General features: G+C 32.1%; 2 protein-coding genes across 2 annotated transcripts; one reads left to right on the top strand and one right to left on the bottom strand.

Moving 5' to 3' along the window:
• Positions 1-7,045: 7,045 nt before the first annotated feature.
• Positions 7,046-19,575, top strand: LOC117909001 (cyclic nucleotide-gated ion channel 4). The gene is made up of 7 exons (XM_034822901.1): positions 7,046-7,673; positions 10,761-10,976; positions 16,412-16,725; positions 17,121-17,229; positions 17,329-17,565; positions 18,592-18,678; positions 18,758-19,575. The coding sequence occupies exons 1-7, from the start codon at positions 7,149-7,151 to the stop codon at positions 19,271-19,273; spliced, it is 2,004 nt and encodes a 667-aa protein (XP_034678792.1). The 5' UTR covers positions 7,046-7,148; the 3' UTR covers positions 19,274-19,575.
• A 3,791-nt stretch (positions 19,576-23,366) lies between these two features.
• On the bottom strand, positions 23,367-24,105 carry LOC117909357 (dynein light chain 2, cytoplasmic). The gene is made up of 2 exons (XM_034823370.1): positions 23,930-24,105; positions 23,367-23,826 (listed from the first exon to the last, which is right to left on the bottom strand). Exons 1-2 carry the CDS (start codon positions 24,065-24,067, stop codon positions 23,635-23,637), a joined length of 330 nt encoding a protein of 109 aa, XP_034679261.1. The 5' UTR covers positions 24,068-24,105; the 3' UTR covers positions 23,367-23,634.
• Between the last annotated feature and the right edge of the window lie 2,397 nt (positions 24,106-26,502).

A 26,502-nucleotide genomic window follows, 5' to 3' on the forward strand; every position in this document is an offset into this window, starting at 1 on the left:
AACTATATATGAACGAAGGATAACTAGATAACAAACAAATTTAAAAAGTAAATAATAATTAATTATTACATATAAAATAAAAGTGTGTTTGGTAGATTTTACAAAACGTCTCTAGTTTTTCTAACATTTGAATGATAAAAATTTTCAAATGTTAAAAATATTAAAAGTATTTTCTAAAATCATTACCAAACAAACTCTAAGTATTCTAAAAAAATATAAATGAAATGTTTAAAGATACCTTTCAAATCCATCACTACACTCATTTAATTCTTCTTTTATTTTTCAAATAAACATGATTTTGAAAGCACAAAAATATGTTAGTTTTTTTTTTTTCATCTTATTCACAATCACCAACATGTAATTCTATAATTTGCTAAATATAAACATTGCCAAACCCTTTTTCCCATCCAACTTTTAAATATAAAATATTTAAGATTATGTTTGGTTTTTGAGAGAAAATATAAGAGAAAGAAAATGTATAATTAAAAATAATAATAAAATAAAAAGTTGATGTAAAGTTATTGTAGGGACCCCTCCTCTGATGACACGTGGTGCGCACCTTTATCCGGATCGACCCTGGCCGTACCCCCCAAGAGGACACGTGTCCCGCACCTCTATCCGGGTCCACACGTGGCGCCTATCCGGGTCCCCCGAGGAGGAGCACATGGCACTCGCAAGCAGTATGCCTGAACGATAATATATCATATTCGGATACATTGTTCGGATCATTGATTGTGACAAGCAAACCTTGCTGAGTCATCCCCGACAGCCTATCACAGCTCACGTTCCACCGTTTGCAAGGCGAAAGGATATGAGCGATGACAAGTCGCCTCCCACGATCTCTGACAGCCGCTTGCAAGGTGATGATGACCCTGCCACCACCTTGAGGACATCATGACGAGCCAAAAAGTTTTCCTACCATTAAAGAGGGAGGCAGAGCTTCTGATACTATATACAAAGGGTCTTCACACAAGGAGGAAGGTAAGCTTACTATCCCTGAAAAAGGCCGATAGTTTAATCTCTTGAGCCATGGCTAACAAAACCATCGAAAGGTGTGTCCGGACATCTTTTGCAGGGACAACTGAGCTAGAACTCAATATGGGTTGACAGCGTGCGTCCCCTTGGCAGCAACGTAAAATCCCTGGGACGCAAAGCCTCAACAGTTAATAGATTTTTTTTATATGTTATTTTAAACTCGTTTATTGGACTATTTGATAAGGAATTAGTTACCATTCATCAAAATAAATAAAATATTAAAAAATACATCAATGTCAATATTAGATAATATTCAAAATGTAGAATTATTAGGGAGGAACGTAATAATTCAAATGGAGAAAATTTGCAAGTAAAACAATATATAAATAACTTTTGTGGGTGGGATATATTTTAGAATTTTATATTTATAAATAAAAGGACAAAAACAATATTATAAAAGTTTTTTCAATTAAAATTGAAAAAGCTTCCTCAAAGTGGTCAAGACGACGAGGAAATAAAACCCTAAATGGATAAATTTGAAATTTAAATAAATAGATTAGAGATAGATTTAAAATATATAGTTTTCAATTTAAGATCGATTTAAGTATTATCTTATCTCACCTACCTCACCTCAATTTTATATATATATATATATATATAATAAAAAATTATAACATTTTAATTATTTATAAAATATATATTTAATGTAATTAAAAAAATTTTGAAAAAAGTTTTACAAAAATTTGTCAAAAAAAAAAAAAATTAAACAAAAGGTAGAGAAAGTACAAATTGTACACGTATCCTACCATATCCTGTCCTAGAGATAGAGATATGAATTATTTTGAATACTGACAAATTGGGATGGGGACAATATGTCTTCAATTCCTCAATTGTCATCCTTATTTGTGAAAAGCAAATTGAAAAGTCATAAACCATTTAGTTAAATCTACATAAAACAAGTCTACATTTTCTCAACAACTATCATGATTTCAATCCAATTCCATTTAATCATTCCACTTTGATTTCAAAATATGTATTTGTCTTTTCTTAATTTGATTGCAACCCTAATACTCTAACTTGTCCTTTAATTCAATTGCTCTTGAATTGACATATACACCATTAATAAAATTTACCCCATCCCTCCAATAAACACCTCATCTCATACCTTAGAAAGAAGTTTTGATTGTATCGATGTTTGAAAGATTTAGTTTTTAATACTATATACGAGGTAAAATCTTCTTAATCATGTAGACGTGGTTTAAATTCTATCTGACCTTATTTACCTTTTTCGCTGACCATGTCCAAACTTGATTTGCCTAATTCGATGTACAGCTAGCATATACATCACATCCAAGTGATGATTACACCACCTGTTAGTTCTTAATTAATCATGATCCTTGGGACCTTGTTCTATTGTCTCGTCTGTAAGAATTAAGAAAAGCATTATCCACATTTTTAAATGGAAGCTCAAGTTCAACCAAAGGGGGATGGCCTTGAATCATAGCTAGTTGTATTTTTGTTTGACGAGAGGGGAAAATCATTTGACTGGTGAGGTAGATTGATCACACTATGGGAAAACCCCATCCTCAGGAAACAAAAAAAGTTAATTTCTTCTCCACTGAATGGAAAGAGTAAAATGATGGCAAATTTGCTAATCCTTTCTGGGTTTTGTTTTATTCCTCAGGGTGTTTGGATTATGCTGACAGCTTTCCTTGGAAGGATCGTTTGGATGGTAGGAAAGCAAGTGAGAGTAAACACAGCTTTTTCGAGAAGACAAACGTTTACATCCAGCCAACACAAGTTCACTAAATTTTCAACCTGGTCTTTTTCTGAGTTGAATGTGGTCGAACACTGCACACTGGAATGATGGCCGTTCCATTCTTCTTCTCATGCTGAGAATTCTTGTGATTGGCCTAATAGCGATACGAATAAGCCAAACCCCTCGTAACCAAACTGCCCACAAAGTAGAATGAAAAATGGAAAAAAGGGATTCTAGATAGCCAAACAGGATTGCACACCCAACCCCAACTAATCAGAACTAGCCTTATGGGATTTAATAGCATGCCATCCACTCTCGGCCATTTCAGCTGGTTGTGATGAAAGCAGAGCCTAAAGGCCACCAAGCTCGAACCCCGGTCTAGTAATTGCCACTTTTTTTTTTTTAAATAAAAATAAAAATGAAACTCTAAATAGTAAAATACTTAAAAATATAATAAAAACAAATTCATCATTTACTAAATAAAAAATTATTTACCTCATTAAACCCTTGCAAGTTGATCGGATAGTTTGATCCTCAACATTCTTTGTAGAGTGTAATAAAACAAATTTCACAATTCAACGTAATCCGGACCCGTGTTGATCATCAATCACATTCTTTTGCTGAAATCTCTCCCGGGCCCAAAAACATGTAGCAGTACTCTAGTCTGTCCGAGTAAGGTACCTCTTGCTTGCCAAAAGGTACATCAAATAATATACTCCATGATGAAATGAAGAGGCGCCCCATGACCAATCACACACTCTTATTCGTCGTGGGACTGTCACGAGTATATTAGGATGTGCCGAGACACACTGGTGGGGGCTAATGCCTGAACCGCCCGAGCTAGCATGGACCACAGCTGCGTGATGATTAGAGAGGGCAACATCATGACAACGACGATTGTTGTATCACTGCATCAACACTGCAGTATTTCCAGAGTTTTCCGGTAGGATTGTATACAAATTTGCAGCTGGTTCCTGAAAGGCTGAGCTTTTGCCCTGATAATGTAGTTTAATTTAATCTCAGAGCACAGGTTTCTTTGGATTTATTCTATACCTCCTAGCATATGAGTTGGACTGCCTTGCCTATTCCCTACTCCCTACAAGGTTTGAGATTTCAATTAGATTGATGGCCAATTATTTCGAACGCGCCAAAGAAGTTTCGACGATCGGGGATGGGTTTTGATTTGATTTAGACATCTAATGATACGAGAGTTAGAAAAATATTGCTTCTTATACAAGTTTTCCTTTAACTTAAGTGAGAAATTATTTTATATAAAATAATAAAAGAGTTCGGAAATTAATTTTTTTTAGATTTTAAATAAAAAAGAAAATATGAAAGGATAAGGTTGTACACGTTTTTTTACATCTCTACACCATGGAATTTAACTCTAATTCTTTTTTTTTTTCCTTTTCCTTTTCCTTTTATTTTCAATTTCTTTTAATTTTTTTTTTTTTTGTCTTTTTTTCTTTTTCTTTTAAACTAAATGACAAATAGTGAGAAGGGTGCATTCAAGGCATATTGACATCATGATGTCAAGCAACGATTGGTTAAGTTGCCATGATTGGTGGCTGAGTGTGGCCCTGCACCCTAATCAGTGATTAGTGATTATACTACACGGCCAGGTACCGTCCGCTGGTCCTAATTGTCTGATTGGACGGTGCTGGCAAGTTATGGCCTTTTTTTTCTCTTTGGCTACAAAGAAATTAAAATTACTAAAGATGATGAAAAAAAAGAAAGAAAATAGAAAGAAAAGGACGAGGAAAGAGAGTCCTATCAGAGTGATTCAAACCCATCACTGGGTATAGTTGAGTTTGGATTCAATTTATATTAACCTATATAGTGTGTTTAAATAATATGTGATTTCTTTGGACCGATCAATTAGTATAATATGAATTTGATTTGAATTTACTCACTTTAAAATCTTACTGCTTAATGTAATTATAATTTTAAATTATTTAATTCACATTTTATTCATTTGATTTGTTTTAAATAAATTAATTAATTGAATTATAAATATATTCAACTCAACTTAATTGTCAAATATAAAAACCTAATTATTAAATGAGTTTCATAATGTATTACTTATTTAATAATTAGATAATATTTAGATTTATAATCTTAATACGATTATTATTTGTGTTAGATTTGACTTATATAATAAAATGCCTAAATTTTGATGTAACACAAGCACGATCTATAACTACAAATTGCCATACATAAAAGTTATGGTTGAGTTTTATATATCTGTTTGATTTTAAAATATGTGGATATAAAATTATTTTTGATAAATATATTTAGAATGCCCCTAATAATGATTTTATGAATTGTTTTTCATTTTTCTAATACTTAAAGATAAATATTTCACAGCGTTACAAATATTATAAAAATATTTTCTAAAATCATTATCAAATATACTATTAATATGATGCAAATTTATAAGTTATAAATGTCAAAGTAAAAATATATTTTTTTATATATAAATTCTAATTTCTTATTAGTTAATTTATAACACTCTTTAAATTTAACCAAACAAGGAGAGTTGTTATATTTAAAAAGAAAAAATCTTTCAAACTTTTCACTAATTCTCCAAAAGATTGGATCAATATAGTTTAGACACAAACATGTGCCTACCTGAAACCAGACGAATCTATCAATTTCATTGAAAAAATGTCAAATTTGGATGGGAAATTTTATTGGGAAACTATGAAATTGCACCACGATAGCCCTCTTACGTGTCCTTTCCAGACAGACATTTAGTAGGAGGAACTAATTTTAAAATAATAATTACTACAAGGCCAAAAAAATACGGAACGTTCCTCACATGCAAGTTGCAAGTTGCAACCCACCATATACACCAACATGGTAAGGAAAAGTGAGAAGAAGACAGCCTTAAGTTATCAATTACTGGAAAATGACAAGGACCAACTATCATACCTTTTGTGCTCATCTGTCAAAAGATTTGAAATTACCAGCCCATATCAATATTTTGGGCAAAGATAACAACGACACATGAGTAGTGATGAAGTTATTATATATATTCCCACATAAGTAAATAGAAAATAAAAAAGAAAGATAAAAAAAAAAGGGACTACTGATGGGGTCTATATATGGTGGTGATGTTTTCAGAGGAAGATGTGAACGTGGAGAAGTGTTGAAGTGGGCAACGGCTCTTCACCAGTCATTCTTTTGTAGAGATATTATTGATGAACAAAAAAACAAAAATGGGAAGCTGCATGGAACCTGTGTAGTTCAAACTTATATGTGTATAGAGACACCCATCTCCATATGCCCACAGACCACCTTCCCTTGTATGCCCTACATATTTCCATCCTTTCTGCCTCTTCCTTTCTCTCTCTTACTATCTCTCTCCATCTTCTGTCTTCTTCCTCCCTACCTTCCCAAACTGCCCTTTGTGGGCATTGGTCATTGGTCATGTCTCCAAATAATCCCCAAATGCTAGCTAGTGACATGGTGAAAAGATCTTGTAGTCATCCATGGAAAAAGTCTTCTAAGAGCCATCTATATATAAATGTATTCTTTTACCAAGTTGAGGATATTATACTTTAAAAATGGTCACTTCTTCTATTACAATTCTCATGTTTTTATTTTATGAGAAATGATTAAGAGGGGGTTTGATGATGAGTAAATTTATGGGAGACTCTCCCCTTGTGCGACCTTCTACCTAGGAATTGCTACCAAATGGTGACGCCAAGGGTGAAAAGATAAGGGAAAAAGGCAACAACCATAGGTAAAAAAATCTCTAATATCCACACTTTTTTTTTCTCGTGACCACCTGTCACCTTTATGGGCATAGGTCTTTTAATCAATTCAAAATTTCAAAACTATAGCTTAGCATTATTTGTCGAACCACCAACCCACATATTCCCATTAGGGCCATTACCGCATTGATGCAATTATAATACCATTTAAAAGAAAATTTTCTTTTGGCTTGCTTATTCTATATTTTAAATCATTGCGTTTGAAACAAAAGTAGATTTAAAATATGGACCTACCCTTGAACTGATCTGACTCATGGTTCTGTCCACTCCTGTTGAATTGTACAAAAATGTAATAGTTGAATTGATTGAAATAAAAAATATTTCGTTGGGTTTTAATTATTCTTACCTTTTCCTACCATTAATTCACTGAACTTAGAGCCTATACCAGCATTGTCCTTCTTGGAGCCAGGGTGGATCAACGGGCAAGGGTAGAGCGGAGAATTCAAAGAATTTGTCTGTATCTAGTACTCCCCCCACAACCCCATCCTAGTTACAGCTCTCCAATTATTGAACCTTTTATGAGCTATGTTTCAATCCTAACCTCTCAAAATCTGTGCATATATTCTCCTACAGAGACTAGAGCTAGGCTTGCTTGCTTGCTCCCTCTCTCTTTCTCTCTCTCTCTCTCTGCGGAAATGGCAAGTGAGCGAGAAATTTCATATTCTTCCCGAAGCTATGATGTCTCGGATGAGGAAGAAGACGAGGAGGAAGAGGAAGAAGACGAGGAGGAGGAGTGCAGAGATCGTGAACCATTGTATGGGAGGTGCAGTTCTGGTCTAAAACCAAAATGTCTGAGCCGGGTGTTGGACCCCAGAGCCAAATGGGTCCAGGAATGGAACAGGGTTTTTCTCCTGGTCTGCGCCACAGGCCTCTTCGTCGACCCACTCTTCTTCTACGTCCTCTCCATAAACAGTACCTGTATGTGTCTCTTCGTGGACGGGTGGTTCGCCATCACCGTGACCGCCCTCCGGTGTATGACGGACGCCTTGCACCTCTGGAACATGTGGCTGCAGCTCAAGATGGCGAAGCGGACGTTCCACGTGGTCGGCGAAGAAGGGAGCCGGCTGCACGACGCCAGCGCCAGCACGGTGGCCCTCCGGTACTTGAAGGCGAAAAAGGGCTTCTTCTTCGACCTGTTCGTCATCCTCCCTCTACCCCAGGTGAGAGTTTCACCCACCATTGTCATCCCTATCATCACTATCATCATCGACCCCATTTTTTTTTAACGCTATTATGATCACAGAAAAAAGAGTGGCAGCCATTAATTTTGATGAAAATTTTCATTTATGGTTTTGATTTTGTACACTAGCGTCTTGGTGCTGCAGATGACAAGTGCAAGTCACACCAGTAGTTTGTTGCATGCAGTGAGAACCCATGTGATGTAACTATGTCCTTTCTTCATCTTTGGAAAAGGGTAAAATGGGAATATAAATTACACAATAAAGCTAGGTTTTCTATGGCCTTAAGGCCCTTAACTCATCACTGGGTGTCTCTTTCATACAACACACAGGGCACTGGTTCAATGTCAAAGATCTCAAAAGAACTCAAATCCTATCATTTTTTATTTTCTTTTATATGGTGGAAAATATTTTGAAATATTTGCATAAAATGATGAATTTGTTGTATGTCTTTCATATTTAATAAGAATAGATGTGAAGGGGGCCAAGAAAAAGACCTAACTTAATGCAAAGATGTAAGAGGGGACCAATAGTATTGCTTGGCTCATGACCAATTATGTCCAAATACCTTTTGATTTAGGTAGTGTTATTATTTTTCACTTAAATCTACATAAAATTTAATTTAATTTAACTTTAAATGTAACATAAATAGCATTAAGTAGAAAGTTAAAAATAAACATCTGAAGTCTTAAGTATTAAAGTTAGACTCATAGTATCTTAGTAATCTCACTGCATATCATTATTACAATTAAATATCCATTTATTTATTTAATATTAGAGAGTGAGATAAAAAATTGTTTGAGATATTTTTGAATTCATGTAGAAAAAGTGAGTACAATTATTTGTAACATAGCATATACCATTATGAGAAGACAGAAGATGTAAAAATAGAATCAGATTAACTAATAGTAAAGTATTTATTACTTTATTCTTAATTTTTTTTTAAAAAAATTAATGAAACAATAAAAAAAAAACTAGTTCTATAACCTATATAAAGTAGGGAAAGTAGTTCCTGGCTTCTTAATTTTGATACTGTTTGTATATAACAAGGATATCCATGTTTCATACTTTTTGTAACATGAAAACCTACCTTCATTTTTATCAGAGATCAAACAAAGATGAAAGGGAAAATGCAAGAAAAAGTAGAAAAAAAAATATTTATAGTTAATAAATTATTTTTATATGCTAATTTAAATTCATTTAATTTATTTTACCTAACAAACTAGATTATGCATAAATTTATGAATAATTTTAATTCTATTTCATTTTATTTTTTGTATTTCTAGTAATAAAATGAAGCATGAGAACATTATTTTATGTAGTTATTAATTTTAGTGGGAATAAAATCTAGAGTTTGGTGGTGTTTGTTTGTATTTTTTTTTACTTAATTCTAAATATAAATTAAAACTAAATAGTACTTAATAATATTAAGTATTAGATGGTTTGTTTTTATATATTTTATTTTTATTAATTATTAAAAAGTAAATAAAATTTAACATGTTACTTTTTTTTTCATTTAGAAAATACTAAATATTTTATCTTTTTCAAATTTAATAAAAAATTTATAATAAGTTATAAAAAAAAATATAAAAACAAGCCATTTAAAGTTCAAGAACAAATTACTTTCAATCAAAAGTTAAAAAAACAAACACCCTTTTAGTATTAAAGCTTGAAATATACTCTAGTTAGGAATAAAGAGTTTTATATTTATTTCATTAAGACAAAATCAGACATGATTGAAAGTCTAGCTTAATATAGCAAGTGGTTAGACTCCTTTTGTGTGTGAGATTTTATTTCAATTTTTTTTCTGAAGTCATGTGCCCCAACCCTAATGATTCAGCCCCTAATCATGAATTGTTTCTATATTATATGAGTTTGTGACAAGCTTTCTTAGTTAAAAAAAAAACTTGCCAAAACCTTGTTTGGTTGGTGGAATAGGATGGTTATCTAAAATATTGGCACCAACTTTTGGACCTGTTAAATGCCTAGGAATATGCTTTTCTGATATTAATTAATTCTTTATTTCAACAAAATTTTCACAAAAAATAAAATAAAAATGTTACATGACTTTTTTGGTGGGTGGGTATAGATTGAGGCACGGTATTAATTGTTGGGCAATCTAGTGCACCTACTTTTTGGTCACGTAGAAACTAGAACCAAGAACCTAGAGATATGCCCAAAAATGGCTTGGATAATTGAGGCTGTTCTTCATTTGGGCACTACAGATTTCCACAAAAATTAGTGGGGGGGTCCAATGTTTAAACAAGAAAAGGAAAATGCATGAGCCCCCATCAATTATGTGAGAAAAAATCAGAGTCTAAATTATGGAAAAAATCACATCATGACACCCATGAGTGCAACTATGGACCACTTAGTTCAATTATGTTGTACGGATTACATGTTTCTTGCATTCTAGTGTTATTAGAGTTGAAGAGTCAAAAAAAAGTTTCAAACATTTGGGAAGTTTCTTAATTGACCCTAACATGGATTACAAGGTATATATTAGTGGGATTTCAGCTCATGTCTATTTCATATGCATTGTTTATCCATTGTTCTTTAATAATTTAGACTTTTAATTCTTGGACCCATCAAACATATTTTTATCCTTATATTCTAGTATTTTAAGAGGGTATTTGATAAAATTTAATATTTATTATTTGATAATTTAAGTTAAATTATCCTTATATTATTAAGTCATTAAATTAATTCATCAAAATCATTTTTAGTTTTAAATTGTAATATTAAATTATTTTACTAAAGAGACTTGATATGTTTAATAACTTAAATTAAGTTATTAGATCATATTAAGTCAATAAATTGATTTTTCAGATACCCTTTAAATAATAATTTTTAAAAGCGTTTTCAATAAAAGTGTTACTAATAAAAGAGTTAGTTAACCAAAATCACTTTCAAATGAACTCTAAGTTTGAAAGAAAGTTGAAATTATAAAACCTAATAGATATTTATTTCTCTGTCGAGTTGATGCATGATTCAGGTTTATATTATAATTTAAGCTTATGGGCAAATTAGGGAATCTAAACACTTAAAAGAGATGATGCACTTTTGCAGATTGTACTGTGGGTGGCAATTCCCTCCTTGTTGGAGAGAGGCTTAACAACAACAGTGATGACAGTGCTCTTGATCATATTTCTCTTCCAATACCTCCCCAAAATCTACCACTCAGTCTGCCTACTACTCCGAATGCAAAACGTTTCCGGCTACATATTCGGCACCATTTGGTGGGGAATCGTCCTCAACATGATTGCCTACTTTGTCGCCTCCCATGTAAGTCGTTCTTCCCATCATCTTCATGTCCCCTACAGTATATTTCCTTACACTAAAAGGCCTTGAGAAATGGACCCCCCCATTATGTTGAATATATTGTTTATTATCATGCTTTTCTTTTATTTTCTTTTCTTTGGGTTCCCTAGCACCCTCTAGGAAGCCTTTTTAGTGCTTTAAAATATTACCTTTTGTCGTTGGTTGGTGGTAGTGCATGACACAACTATGAAATGATAAATCACGTAGTGTTGAATAATTATATCAACAAATGAATAGTATTTTGTTGCATTGCAATCAACTTGATGTTGAAGGTTTTAGTTTCCAATTTTCTTTTATATGCTTTCATCTAAGACATCCAAAATATCTTTTTGATACCATTCAAAAAATGATGACTAATTAGGACCGTAAAATGTTCTAGACTGACTCTCTCAACCGTTAGATTTTTTTCACTAATAATTTGATGGTTTAAAAGTAAAAAATAAAAGTGTCTTAAGATAGGTTATTAGAGACTAATGAAATCATAGAAATAGTTAGAAATAGATATACGAATAATATATAATAATAATTGACGAGTGTATGACTTTAAAGATGATATGTTCGTTGTTAAGAACCTTGAATTCTTGAACTTAGAGATTGAAATCCTATGATTTTATTGAATAACAGATTGTATAATTAGAAAATGTGTTTACGATTAAGTTTTTTTAGGGATGTTATAAACTTTGCATTTGAAGATTATTATTGTTCTTATTTTAATAAAATTTATAGATATTTTGTTTTATAATCTCTTGTTGTCAATTTTTTTCTTTACTATATAGAGAAATATGGACACCTATCATCCATCCAAAAAATAAAAGAAAAAAAAAATTGAACCTTAATTCTCACTCAAACGAATATAATTTGCATGGGTAACGCTTCTTTAATATAAAACCTTATAATAAGAATATTATATTATTTCATCTAATATTAAACATTATATTAAATTCGTTGGTTATAAACATTAAAATACTATAAGAAATTTTTTTAGGTATACTACTAAAATATTTTGAAAAATATTGTCTAAACATTCAGAGACATAACATGCTTTACACCTTATTTGATATACAATTTTATGATAAGAGCATTATGTTGCCTTATCTAATATTAATCTTGATATGAAATTCCACCACAAAATGTACTTTTGGTTGAGCTAGAGTTCTTTAATCATCACATGTGACCTTAGGCGTCTTTCAATATAGAAAAGGTTGATTAACCCAAAAAATAAAATAAATAAAATAAAATAAAAGAAAAGATCATTGCATGAAAAGAAGATACAAAAAAGAGATATTCTCGACCCATCCATTTCATCAAAAGGGTTAGAGATATACTTATCCATCCATATCATCAAAAGGGTCAATCGTGAATCATATGTAGAGAAGTTTTCTAATTAGATGGTCTATAAGGGTGGAAAATAGAAAACCAAGATTGGAATTGGTAATTGTTTTCTTAAAACAGTTTTAAAAAATGATTTTTTAAAAATATTTTGTGATATTTTATAAAACAAAAGTTTATTGAAAAGTGTAAAATGTTTTAAACATGTTTTTTAATGTTTTAAAAATAAGTTTTATATTTAATATTTTATTTTTAATTATTTTTTAAAATGACTCTTCAAAAATGAAAACAACCCAAAGAAATTTACGAGAATATGATTTTTTTGTTCTTAAAACAGAAAATAAAAAATAAAAAGTAATTTTTTAATTATCAAATATATATATATATTGGAAAGAAAATTATTTTAACAAAAAAAAAAAATTCTTAAAAACAGAAACTGTTGTAGAAGCAAATCTTTCGTTTCTTGGTGAAAGGAGGAGTGTGAGAGTTAATTTCGGAAAACCAATCATCAAAGAGTAATCCCCACGTCAGATCTGCAGTCTAGCAGTTTGTCAAGAATTGTTAACAGCTGCTAAACTGAGCCCAAATCTTTCTTTCCTCGATGAAAGGAGCAGTGTGAAAGTAACTTTCTGAAACCTCATCATCAAGGAGTAAATAGTAATCCACACGTGAAATGTGGTGTCTGGAAGTTTGTCCAGAACTGTTAAAGATAGCCATTAATTACCTCGAAATTAACTTCTTTTTTTTTTTTTCCCTGTTGGGTTTCTGTGGAAGAAGGTGACACATCTTTGAATTCTCTGAGGGCGTATGTTCAAATAATTGTCCTGGGGAAAGAGTCACTGTTTCCTCTCTCCGCGGCATTAGCCATTATGTTCGGCACTTACCCTTTCTTTTGGTGTCATTAGGGCTGTGAGGTATCCGAGTTGGTCCCACCCAATCTACCATCTGACTGACACTGAGCTTGAGAGATCATTGTAGTACTTTGATTAAGTTTGGAGGAAGGGTTCAGACCATGAGAGTTCTAAATGAAGATCATGTAGGTCTTCATTAAAAAAAATTTTAGCTTCTCAGCAAATGATCCAAACATGACATTAATATTTTTATTATTTATTTTATGTGAACTTTTAATAATTTTTAAAGAAAAAGTGGATGGTTGTGTTTAGTTTCTATTTGAATTTTGATACAAATAAAAAAATCATTATTGTTAAGTTCAACCCAATTTAACTTTATTACATTAGAATTTGATGTATATGGCTTGACTAATCCAACTATTTTGAATGCAATTTAACCCACTCTAACCTAACTTGAGTCCTACTTAAACCTAGAAAAAGGTAAATTTAGATGTAAAATACTATTTATAGAGTATTTATCTTTATAATGATATATGCTTGTGAAAGATGACTAAGTAGATTACAAAACCACTCCGAGGAAAGTTGAATTGAGTGTTAAAAACTTTTTTAGAATAATCAACTAATAAAAAAGAAAATGAAATCAAGAGTAAAACAAGTATAAAAAAAAAATTGAGAAAAAATAAATGTAAACTCTTTTATAGTGGTTTGACAACCTACTTACGTCCGCTCTTCTCAACTTATAATTGAGTGAGGGTTCACCATTTACTTACAACAATTTTATAGTGAAAGACTTTAAATTTTTCACCCTTGGATTATAAGATTCTAATAAACCTTCATAAACTCTTTAAGTACTTAGCCTACTTGAAACTTTTCTCTTACAAGGAGTAAGGAAGAAAGAACTAAAAAACTTCAAACCTAGTAACAAGTCAAACTCACAATACAAGACAAACTTGAGTGGATTTGAAGGTGCACAAAAATATTTATGAGTGAGAAATCAATGTAGAGAAAGAATGTTTTTCTAATTGAAAGTAGTTATTCTCTTATCAATAAATGTTATAAAACACTTTAATTTATAGGTTTCTATCTTAGGGACCCCAAAGTCACATAAAGCCCTTAACCGATTGAGCAATTAGTTGATCGATTCATTAGTAGTTAAACATTTATTGCTCTACAATTCACCATTGGGACTCAAAGCCTTAATCATTGAGACAATAGCTTGACTAACCCTCAATCGATTGAGTTTATGCCTCAATTGGTTATACCATAGCTACTAGATGTCAAGGGTGCACAAAGTGCCCTTTGATTGACCGTGCCATTTGATTGATCGAGCCCAACTAGTTCAATCGATTCCTTGGCACCTAGACAAGTTGCATTGTAAAGTGTTTAAAAAGCTCGCTTTGAGGTTTGAAACTTTTAGCAACTTAGGTAAGCTTTCTCAAGATCTTTTAGGATCTATTTGAAAAGAATTTAGTTTAGGGCTTTAATAGAAAACAAGAATCCATCCATTTCTTTGATAAAAATGATTGTTTTAAGTTAAAGAGATTATGAAAATAAATCTTTAAGTGCATGATAAACAGTTTAGACTTAAATGTACTAACAAACACCATCTTATAGTTTTTTCTAGATCACTTTAAGTCTTCAATAGTTCTAACTTTTCATGGTAGTGATATTTCTTCATGGTTGCTTGAGGTTTCTTTGAATTTTCATAAATAAACTGGAAAAATTTAACTTGATTTACATCATTAGTACATAACCTTGTTTTATGTAATTATCAAAATTCGATTAGGAGAATCTTTGGACTAACACTCTTTCCCTCTTTTATGATGATAAAACTAAATTACTACTAGGAAGTAGGGAGAAGATATCCTCCCAGTGCATTATAAATTTAGTAAATAAAACTCAAAGATATTTAAATTACACAGAAGATGAAAAAAAATATATAAATGAATGCAAGATCATCCAACCATCAATTATATAATAACAAAATCAAAGCTAACTAAGGAGATTAAGTACTAATAGATACCGTGTAGTATGGAAATAACATATGCATTGTTCTTACTGGAATAAAAATATGTCTAAAAGCATATATAGTAGAAGTGGTAATACGTGTTGATAGATTATGTTCATGTAATGTCGAAGCCCAAGTATTCTACTATATAAATCAAACCAAACCCAATATGAATGGTAATTGTATCAAAAACATAAATCCGAATACTATATAATTATTAAACATGTAACATATTGTGTAACTCATTTAACCCGATTAATAATTAGGTTCTTCAATAATAATTATTTTTTTGTATAAATCTATATGATTAATATCTCAACTAAACATGTTTATGACTCGATTAATTTATGTATTTAAAAAAATTAAAGTGAGTCAAATATTAGTTAAGTAGTTTAAAATTATAATTAGGTTAATCCATAGGATTATCAATAGAATTATATATAAGTGTGGGTGTGAACTAAATATCCAAAAGAAATTCCTAGTCCGTTCATATGCCTAGGTGAAAGAATCTTGTGCAGGGAAATTTTCTAATGAGTTGGTGAGAAAGGGTGGAAAATGGAAATCTAAATCCGTGAAAGAGCAATGTGAAAGTTACTTTCTGAAAACTCATCATCAAGGATCAAATTAATCCACACGTGAAATGTGGAGTCAGGAAGTCTGTCAAGACAGCTATTAAATTACCTTGAAATTAACTTCTCTCGTGTTGGGTTTCTGTGGAGAGGAAGGTGACCTATCTCTGATTCTTTGAATTCTCTAGAACAGCATGTACTACGGTTTTTGAATAATTGTTAGACAGAAAGTGACCGTTTCATCACTTACACGGAATTAGCCGTTATGTTCGGCGCTTACTCTTCTTTTGGTGTCAGTGGGGCTGTGACTGATCCGGGTGGGTCCCAAGGGCGGGACCTGGTTCAAGTGCGGTTGCCCGATCATGAGCTAGTCCCTGTCAGGAAGAGCGGCCTTAATTTTAGCTTTAACCCTATTCGTACCTAGAAAAGCAAATTTAGATTAGCCACTTCAAGTCCAAAGTTGGATCAAGGTAGATTCCGGTGAAATACCAATTAGTATTGTAAAGCATGTTTGTACATACGTTGAAACCTAAATTTTATCAACTTTCTAGCCAAAAACTCTTGTTCGAGTTTAGTAAGAATAAACGGCAAATCGAGAAGTTTATATAAACTCAAGCATGTGGTAAAACCGAATGTCTGCAGGCAGCAGGAGCATGTTGGTACTTGTTAGGCCTGCAGAGAGCTGCAAAATGCCTGAAAGAGGAATGTGCAGTGGCAAATTATTGTAGCACAAAAACACTTGCTTGTAAAAATCCTATCTACTATGGAACAACTAGCCTGTTGAAAGATAGAGCAAGACTTGCATGGGCAAACAACAAGCACGCGCGGTTTACTTGCCTGGACAGTGCTGATAATTTTGAATATGGAGGTTATAGATGGACAATTCAGCTTGTTACCAACGATAATCGCTTGGAAAAGATTCTGTTTCCACTTTTCTGGGGCCTAATGACACTAAGGTTTGCTCTCTTTTCACTTTTCTTCTTTATGCTGCTAAAAGTCTAAAGTTAAAAGAGGTGTTCCATCCGATTAGTGCTCCATTGATATGTACGCTGAAAGGACTAAAAGTTTCTGTGTAGTGAGCAAATGAGACATAGTTTCTATTTCCACTGATCACTCCATGTGAATTCCCACTTTAACTGTTTTAATCATCATGACTCTGAAGTCTGAACTACCTAGTTAGAACTTTGATTTGGATCCACATGTTTCACGCAATTCATCTTTCAAACTTTTTTTTTTTCTGGGGATGTGAACCATGGTTAGCCTCTTCATACTTGCTCTCCATCTCACTGAAAGTTCCATGTCGGGTGTGCATTTCTTCTTGGTACTAACTCCATTTATATGTGATGATCAGTACTTTTGGAAACTTGGAGAGTACCACAGAATGGTTGGAAGTCATATTCAATATTATTGTTCTCACCAGTGGACTCATTCTGGTCACTATGTTGATTGGAAATATTAAGGTACTGAACTCATTTGATCTTCTGAAGCAAAAAATGTGGAAATGTGGAAATGGGGCCTTTACAATTTATCTGCAAATTTTGTTTATGGGGGTCAAACAGGTGTTCTTGCATGCGACCACATCAAAGAAACAAACAATGCAACTAAAAATGAGGAACATAGAGTGGTGGATGAGGAGGAGGAAATTGCCTTTGGGTTTCAGGCAGAGAGTGCGTAATTATGAGAGGCAAAAGTGGGCAGCGATGCGTGGCGTTGATGAATGGCAGATGACGAAGAACCTCCCCGAGGGCCTCAGGAGGGACATCAAGTACCATCTCTGTCTGGACTTGGTGAGACAGGTACGCCCATATCATTTCTCCACTAAAAAAAAGCAGAAAAAAGATGTCTCCCCATATATTATGCATCTGTTTTCCTTTGCTACCACACCTTTTGTTTTCTTCCTTCTGTCTCTTCCCTCCTGATTTCTAGCTTTAAAGATCTCCATTTTGTTGTTTAACGGTCAAATCCCCAACCCCCATAATTGAAATTGACCCAATAAGGTTTTAAAAGGCAGCCATTGGGGCCAGCCTTGTGCTCCCACCAGTGTGTCCTTGCGCTGCCCATTTGTAGTTGGGCTTCACTCTATATCAGCAGTGCAACTTGGGCTGGAGTTTGGTCTAATAGAGCCGAACCCAATTTGATGTTTGAACGAGTTTGGTTAGGTTGTACTTCGTTAGATTTTTTTCAACTGGAATTCAATTTGGATCATGCTCGAACCAAGGTTAGGACCACCCAAACCCAATTTAATTTTTTATAATATTTATAATACATATTATCCTATATAATAATAATAACAATAATAATATTTTTTTTTGATATTTTTTAATAAAAATTATCAAAATTATATTATATCATTTTTTTTCATTTTAAAAAAAAATACAATTTTAAATTTTGTCCTATTTAATATTTAAATTTTCATATAAATATATATAAAAAAGTTTTTTAAAGAAATATTATGAATGAATTTTGAATTTTTACGCAATTCCCCCAATGTGAATTCAATTCGAGTTTAGAGAAATGAGATTGGGTAAGGGTTTGGATTAAATACCTCGGTTTAGAGGTTGAGTTGGGTTGAATTTGGTAAATTGTTTTTAAATTTAGGTTGGGTTTAGGTTAGTTGTCAAGCTGACCAATCCGCTCAAGTTGCAGTGCTACTCTATATGTATAAAGCGAATCTACCGTGTGACACTAACCTAAATACACGTTTATAGAACTTGAAATTTTGAAAATCTCATCTATTAGCAGTAATAGTATTAGACTAAGCACGAACAAGACTGATTTTTTTGGTTTCGAGCAATTTCTAATACTTAATAGAGTTGTTTCAGGTGCCATTGTTTCAACACATGGATGATCTAGTCCTGGAGAACATTTGCGATCGTGTGAAGTCCCTCATATTCACTAAGGGAGAAGTAGTGAGTCCTGACTTTGAGCATTCATTGGGAATTTTATTGCAAATTTTGGATTAGAATTGAGTCAGAATCTTTTATGTAGATAACGAGAGAGGGTGACCCAGTCCAGAGAATGCTGTTTGTAGTAAGGGGCCATCTCCAGAGCAGTCAAGTACTCCGAGATGGTGTGAAAAGTTGCTGCATGTTAGGCCCTGGAAACTTCAGTGGGGACGAGCTCTTGTCATGGTGCCTTAGAAGACCCTTCATTGAAAGGCTACCCCCATCTTCATCAACCCTAATCACCCTTGAAACCACTGAGGCATTTGGGCTAGAAGCTGACGACGTGAAGTATGTCACACAACATTTCAGATACACATTTGTGAAGGAAAGAGTCAAGAGAAGTGCGAGATACTACTCGCCTGGGTGGAGGACTTGGGCAGCTGTGGCCATTCAGTTGGCTTGGAGGAGGTACAAACACCGGTTGACACTCACTTCATTGTCATTTATCCGGCCAAGAAGACCCGTATCACGGTGCTCTTCGCTAGGGGAGGACAGACTCCGGCTTTATACAGCCATGTTAACTTCACCAAAGCCAAATCAAGATGATTTCGACTTCTGAAGTCGATAAAAAAAACTGAGTGGATCAGTGAACTTTTGTCTACAAAATTGTAAGTACTGTGAAAAATGTTCAAGCTAGGCATGTTCTTTCATTGCTTATTTCACAGCTCAATTTTGTAAAGGGAACCATCGGGTTCTTGGTTATAAAGGCAGGCCTGTTAATAAAAACAATCGTTGTACAATGGTCTGCAACTCATGTCACTTTTGTAGTGTCTGCCCGTGGGATGTGATCTTCGATCTCCACCTTGTAAATTCTGTCTATTGGACAGTGTTATTAAGGAAAGTCGTCACTTCTCCTCCCAACTCATCCTTTTTTATCATGGAAATTCGGTCAATTAATCTCCATTTAGTCATGTCAAAATTTCTATAGTGAACTCTACTGATTGATACCTAAAAAGGCTCATATCGAACAGCTAAAAATGTAAAGAAGAATGGAAGACATTCATCTCATGGAGCAAAGACTCGGATTTATTTAAGATGTAGATACAAGGATTGAGGAATGAAATAGTGGAATGTACGTTCTCTTATATCTATGAATATAGAAATGATTATTTGTCGAACCATGTTAAAATCTTATATACCTTTTATATACAAATTTATTTTTATTTTTATATTTTTACATTAACAATGACATTTGAAGCTTTCAATAGTCTAATATTGTCTTACAAAGAAATTTTCACACTATTAATGTGTGCCAAAGCAACAAATGAATTCTTTGTTTGTACGAAATTTCTAGTTAATTAATAATCGAACTTCAAATTTTTACATGTTGGTCATTTGCTTCCGTGTTCTTTCCAAAACTTCATTTGTAGTACATAGAGTGTGATATACATTATTCAACATGCTATTAGAGCTTTAGTTAACTTAGCATATCGAGGTCAATTCAAGTCCCCATCTATTTAAGTATTTGTCTATACATGAGATTGTCTATGTCTCCCAATACAAGCATAGGTCACAAGATAGTATTAGAACATGATATATACATTATACATTAAATTAATCTCTTAGACCTTTATCTATTTATACTTGAAATTGTCTCTACCTCCCATGACAGGTATAATCTATAAGGGGAGAATTACAAAATAGGGTAGGCTAAATTTGATAATTACTGGGAAGGATGGTGTCTTTTGATAATTCTTAGGAAGGACAATAATAGGCTTAAATACTAAAAACGCTCTTCAACTAAATGCTTTTAAAATTCAAAGCATTTAAAACACCTTACTTGTTTTATTAGAACATTTATGGTGCATGACCCCTACATTTATTGTAATTATTGACGTTTAAATTTTAAATAACAATTTTAGGTCTAACCCTTACCATTATTATATATAATGATAATATAATTTTTTATTTAAATTTACTATTTAAAACAAAAAATGCTTCTAAAAATACTTTTAAAATAACATTTAATGTGTTTTTTTTTTGTATTTTTTTATTCTAATTTTTAATTTTATTAAGAAAAATAAAAGTTTCATAATTATATTATAAAAATGGTAATTTTTTCATATATATATATATATATATATATATATATATATAATTTTAAATTGATAAATTATGTTTTTGTATTAAATTCAAGGGAGGTACACTAAGTTAATTTTCATATATAATTTTTTTTCCTCAATATATTGAGTGGATGATGTTAACAGATATGTTGAATATGAATGAGGTACAAAAAATGATCTATAAGATTATTATTTTTATTATAAATTTCAGATACAACAAAAATATGTTATAATTACAATATAAATACATTTATATTACAATACTTTACAATAAAATATAAATGAAAAAATTTTAAACTTTTTTTTTATAAAAGTGATAGTTTTGTATGATTATACCATATTTCATAACATACTTATATTATAAATTTTTTTTAAAAACAAATGAAATACTAATTTGAATTCACAAGACTGATAGTTTTATATATACAAAAATTATTAAATAATTTCAATGCATTGGATGAATGATGTTAATAAATTGATAATGATGTATTAATACTAATAGGGTATGAATATGCATTTTTAGAATTATTACTTTTATAATAAAATATAAGTACGACATAAATGCATTATACTTATAATACAAATACACTAACGTTACAATATATTACAATATAATTTAATTTATTTTTGTTTAATTTTTTCACATGCTATATTACCCAATTAGTAGTTGTATGTTATTAATTTCATTCAATAGTTGCGTGTTATTCAATTGAATATTTGTATATTATTCAATTGATAAGTGCTCGTGAAAAATAATTATTCATTCTATTATATTAACAAAGTTTTTAATTATATGTTACATATGTAAAACAACATAATAACCTTAAGATATGACTTTTATTTACGAGATATTGAAAATTATTTTTTTTTACGAGATTCTCTTAAACAACATATATATCTTTTTTTATTTTATTTATCCCATGTTACTAAAGGAGTAAAAAAAATGACAAATTTATTGATGTGATAATATAAAATAATTTATAATTAATACAAAATAATAAACTAGATTAATAATGCATGGTTTATTAGATTATTCTTAAAAAAATTTTAACTTTCAATTAGACTTATCATTTCCAAGTTCATTCAAGTAAATAATAAAATTATTTTTATCATTAACTTTTATAAGTAAAACTTTATTATACAAGCTATTGATAGTTTAAAAGTGAAAAACAATTTTTTGGGACAAGAGATGCACTATTGTTTGACTGGACCTATCATTATATATGGGTTCTACATTATTGATAATCTTAAAATCATTTATTGATAATATAAAAAACATATTAAAGGATAAAATTGTCATCTAAAAATTCTTGAGATAATGGACTCTTTCTAATAATTATCTTATACAGCCCATCCTATAAGGTAATTCTCCCCTCTACAAGTGAGAAGATATTAGAGTGTGAATCCTATATATTATAGGCTAAAATACTTTTAAGTTTTACACTTCTAGGTAAGGGCCACATACCATTGTTGTTTGTCCCTTCCACCATGAGTGCTATGGGTTGTGCATCCAAATCCTTTTAACGTTGAGCTTTTCAATCATGGCCAAATAATATATAGCATGGGTCCAGATCTTTTAATTAAGCTTAAGCTTTTTGGTATAAACCACATGTTTGAGGATGGACCTTTAGAGTATAACATACATTTAATGTAAGTCCAAATCATTTAACTTAAACTTTTAGTAAAGTTGTTTGTCTTTATGTGTCTCTTCTTTGATTGGATACTCAAATCAACCCATTGCCTGTGGAGCTTCATCATTCCAAAACCTGAACTCTCACTTATAAATATGATTGGAACTTTTTCTTACACTTATTTTGTCCTTTTTATCCCTTTCTTTCTATTGACTCTGTCAATTAGCATTAATAACTAAACCTCAATTCAACTTTCTCAGGAAAAAAAGTCCTCTTTGTACATGTTAAAGTTATCTCAATCCTTCACCTTTTATTCAGTGACTTTCCAGTTCATTCCTCAATCATCATCTTTGAAAAAGAATCGGGGTGGGGTCACGCATTGGACACATTCTAGACCCTGACTGCTAAAAATGTGTGGACGCCAAATTGAAGATCATGCAAGTTTTGTGTGGAGAAGCCTTTTCTATGGAGTACTTTATCCCATTTTGTATTCTTGCTATGAACTTTATTGCCATTGCAGTCAAATTAATCCATCAAAATGATCATCTTATTACGAAATATTTGAGAGTGATCCACCTTCTGATAAGTCCCATCGTATTATAAGTATGCCAAATCAAATAATTTCACTCTTCTGCTTATTCACTAAGCTTTCTAAGATGTTTTTATCTAATTGAATCTTTCTTTACAGTGAAGTTGATAATCCTTGCCAGACATGCATGCCAATTTTTCTCCCACTTGATAATTGTCTTTGCTCTTCTTTGTCCTCTTTACAGACACCCCTTGTCTTGTAGGCGTACGTGCAGTGCATCTTCTCTTAACTTTATTTTGTGATAGAGGTTTGACGTTCTCTTGGAATCTCGAATCATCTCCTGGATCAAGGAAATGAGGTAAGGATCTGCCAAAAAAAAAAAAGGGTCTGGTCTGGTCACTGGTACTGGTCTCTAGGCAATATTCCATGTTCATATGATTCTGCCATTCTTTTAATTAACTTCTTGAAGCTTAAATTTCCATGATAATGAAAAATGATTACTATATACATTGTTTCACTCCAAAGTGATCCTTATGAGCTATGATGTATAAAATTAAACACAAGATCAAGAGCAAAATGATAGCAAAGTAGAGTGCATTTGAAATTTTGTGCATTTTTTTTTTCTGTGGGTCCTCTATAGTTTACACAACCGGGGTAGGGAACAAGAAGAAATCAGAAGAGAAAGGAAAAGGAGCCCTCATGCTTTCACTGACTCCAACACTGGAAACTGGTTTGCCTGAGCCTCTGGACCAGCAGACCCCTTGAAGAGCAAAATTGCAAGGCTGGCAATGCGAAAGTAGATGAAACAGCCATAGCAATGTGTGACAAATGATCCAAAATCCGTTCCAACTATGCACTGCCACCCAGGTCCATGCGTCCTGTCAAATTCCTGCATTCGAACACAAACCCTATATCAGCAAGCAAGAAAAACAGACTAAACCACGTATACTTCAACAATTTTTTTTTTTGTGTTTTTGGTATTAGAACTTCACCTTTTTAATGAAACGTGCAATCTCGGTGGCCTCAGTGACATCAAAGAAGTCGAGGGCCTTTGCTGCCAAGTCTAGAGCATCTTGCTGCATGGTTTGCAGCATATCAGTCTCACCAATGACTGCCTTGCCTTCTAGCATGATGATTGCAGACTAAGTTGTGGAAAAGGAGGAGGTGGTAGAGGGCTTATATTATTGAGCTGGGCATAAAGGTTCTGGTGCTAGTGGGTCAGCCACGTATTTGTGTGTGGTTATTAACTGATGGTATGGGATCGTGCCTCGTGGATCTCTGATACAGACAAGCTGGTTGGACCCATGTGCTGGAAATGGCTTGAGGGTCTTGCCATCTAGAATGGCTAAGCAGAAAATAGATCAGAGGTGTAGGAGAATTTGATACTGCAGGCAAAGGCGATGAACACTCGAGGGATTTCATGGTCCCGATTTATCTCCTACACGTGGTGGGTGTTAATAGCTTGTGAGTTGGATTCTGCCACGTGTACTGGCCTGGCTGATACGTCCCCAATCAGTTTTTGTCATTTTCTACCATGGTCAGTTCTTGTTGGGAAAATGTGGGAGAGGATGAAGAGGTCTGTCACGGGCTGTTTACTAGAAAATTCTCCATTTTTGTAATAGCACATTAACAGCACCCCTAGAGCAGTAATTCTAGCTAAATGATCCTATGGAAGCTTTAATTATGTGGTCCGAATGTCATGAGAGCCAAAAAAAAAAACGTGAATTGATGATATTGTTATAATTTTTTTTTTCTATGTTTTTTTCTAAAGTCCGTTTCAGAATTTGACTTATTATTTATGACGTGGTCAATATGTTTACATCTTTATTCTATTACCTATATTTTATCATATATTTCTAATGATCTAGATTTGAAATTTGATAGGTATCAATTTGATATCTATATGTTTTCCCAAAAATTAAATTATTTGAATTCATTCAATATCGAATTGGATTCAAGTTGATTTAGTTACATGAGTAATTGGAATTACATAAGTTTAGACGTCAAATAAATTGTGTTGGACCAACATGACCTATTTGAAAATTATGGCTTGTTGTGTCAGCCCATGCAAACCAAATGGGCACTATGACCCATGTGCTTGCAGGCCAATTGTGTCATACTGTGTCATGTTGGTGTGTAATTCTAACTGGTCATGTTAGTGGGTCATATAAGTGGCTACTTCAATGGGCCACCCATGCTTTGTTGATGTTTAATTTATTTTTGCAAGTCATTTTATTGTATTAGAATTTTTTTTATTATTAAGTGAAAATATTCACACAAAACATTCCATTGAAGGGATCTCTTCTAATTGTTCTTACAAATAAATTTATAATATCTATATTATTTGAAGTATTATTAAAGGAAATATTAAAATTTTTGCTTTGTGTATCAAATTCTTTGAAAAATATTTATAAGAGGATCATATATACGTTGGGATAGAGCTATAAAAAGCATGATATAATATAATCAATTTGAGATTCATTAATAAATTTAGTTATTTATTTATGATTCAAGTTCTCTTTATTACCCCTTTAGCATTAATTCTTTATCTAAGCACTTATGTTCATATATCTTGCATTGTATATAACTTGGGTGCATAAAGAGTTACATAAAAAATTTGAGTCTTTGTGTCCTTTCAAGGTGATATAACTAGTTCATAATATATTCATGGATTTGAACAAATCCAATAGAAATTATGATACACTACCTCCTAATTGGAGAATCGACTTGTTTGGATTATCGGGAAGACTTTAGAAGGGTGAGTGCATTAGTGTATATGATTACACATTGGACATGAGATACAATGAATCATGATATTTGTCATCTAATGGTTACGATTCATTAAACTATTATACTGTATAGACTTTTAACCTTGAGAGGAAATTGAGTTTGTATTGAAATTAATAAAAAACTTTTGACTTAAGGTGGTCACATATTCCATACAGATTAGGTTACTATTGATTGAAACTAGTAACAACATGTATTCTCAATAGAGATAACATGATATCTCATGAGATTGTTACAACGTGTTCCTTTGGGTGATTTTAATGATATGTGATAAGGAAAACTATAGTTATAATAATTCATTTAGTAGAATTTGACATATGCTTTTTATAAGTTAGAATATGTAAATTGATCACATGATAGGAAGATCTGTAACTCAAATATTAGAGAGGTAATCTTGAAATGTTGATAGTACCTTATTATATTATATATATTAATTCATGAGGAGTTTGCATATAGTGGATGGTAAATCATAAACCCAAGCTTTGCTTCATTGTAATTTCATAAACTACTAGAGTGCAGATAACTTTTTTCAATCGAGTGTTAAGTTAATTTTAGAATTAGATTTTGAGGGAATCAACATTTTCCCATAGGTCTTAGTGGTCCTTGCTCAATCTCCTGTTTTATAGTGGCACGTTTGTTTGAGAGATTTTGAATTTTTAGTTTATAAGTGTGTATAAGGGTGTTTTGATAATAAAAAATATATAAGGTTACACTATATTTATGAATTGACTTTTTTTATTAAGTTATATATTAATTAATTAGACCTCATTAGGACTAA

Source organism: Vitis riparia, chromosome 19 (genome assembly GCF_004353265.1).
Source record: "Vitis riparia cultivar Riparia Gloire de Montpellier isolate 1030 chromosome 19, EGFV_Vit.rip_1.0, whole genome shotgun sequence".
NCBI classification, from domain to species: domain Eukaryota; kingdom Viridiplantae; phylum Streptophyta; class Magnoliopsida; order Vitales; family Vitaceae; genus Vitis; species Vitis riparia.

Coding starts and splice junctions, on each gene's coding strand:
- LOC117909001 (XM_034822901.1), top strand. CDS start 7,149: ATGGCAAGTGAGCGAGAAATTTCATATTCTTCCCGAAGCTATGATGTC. Junction 10,977..16,411: donor CCTACTTTGTCGCCTCCCAT/GTAAGTCGTTCT, acceptor GAATGTCTGCAG/GCAGCAGGAGCATGTTGGTA. Junction 17,230..17,328: donor TGTTGATTGGAAATATTAAG/GTACTGAACTCA, acceptor GGGGTCAAACAG/GTGTTCTTGCATGCGACCAC.
- LOC117909357 (XM_034823370.1), bottom strand. CDS start 24,067: ATGCTAGAAGGCAAGGCAGTCATTGGTGAGACTGATATGCTGCAAACC. Junction 23,827..23,929: donor TTGCACGTTTCATTAAAAAG/GTGAAGTTCTAA, acceptor GTTCGAATGCAG/GAATTTGACAGGACGCATGG.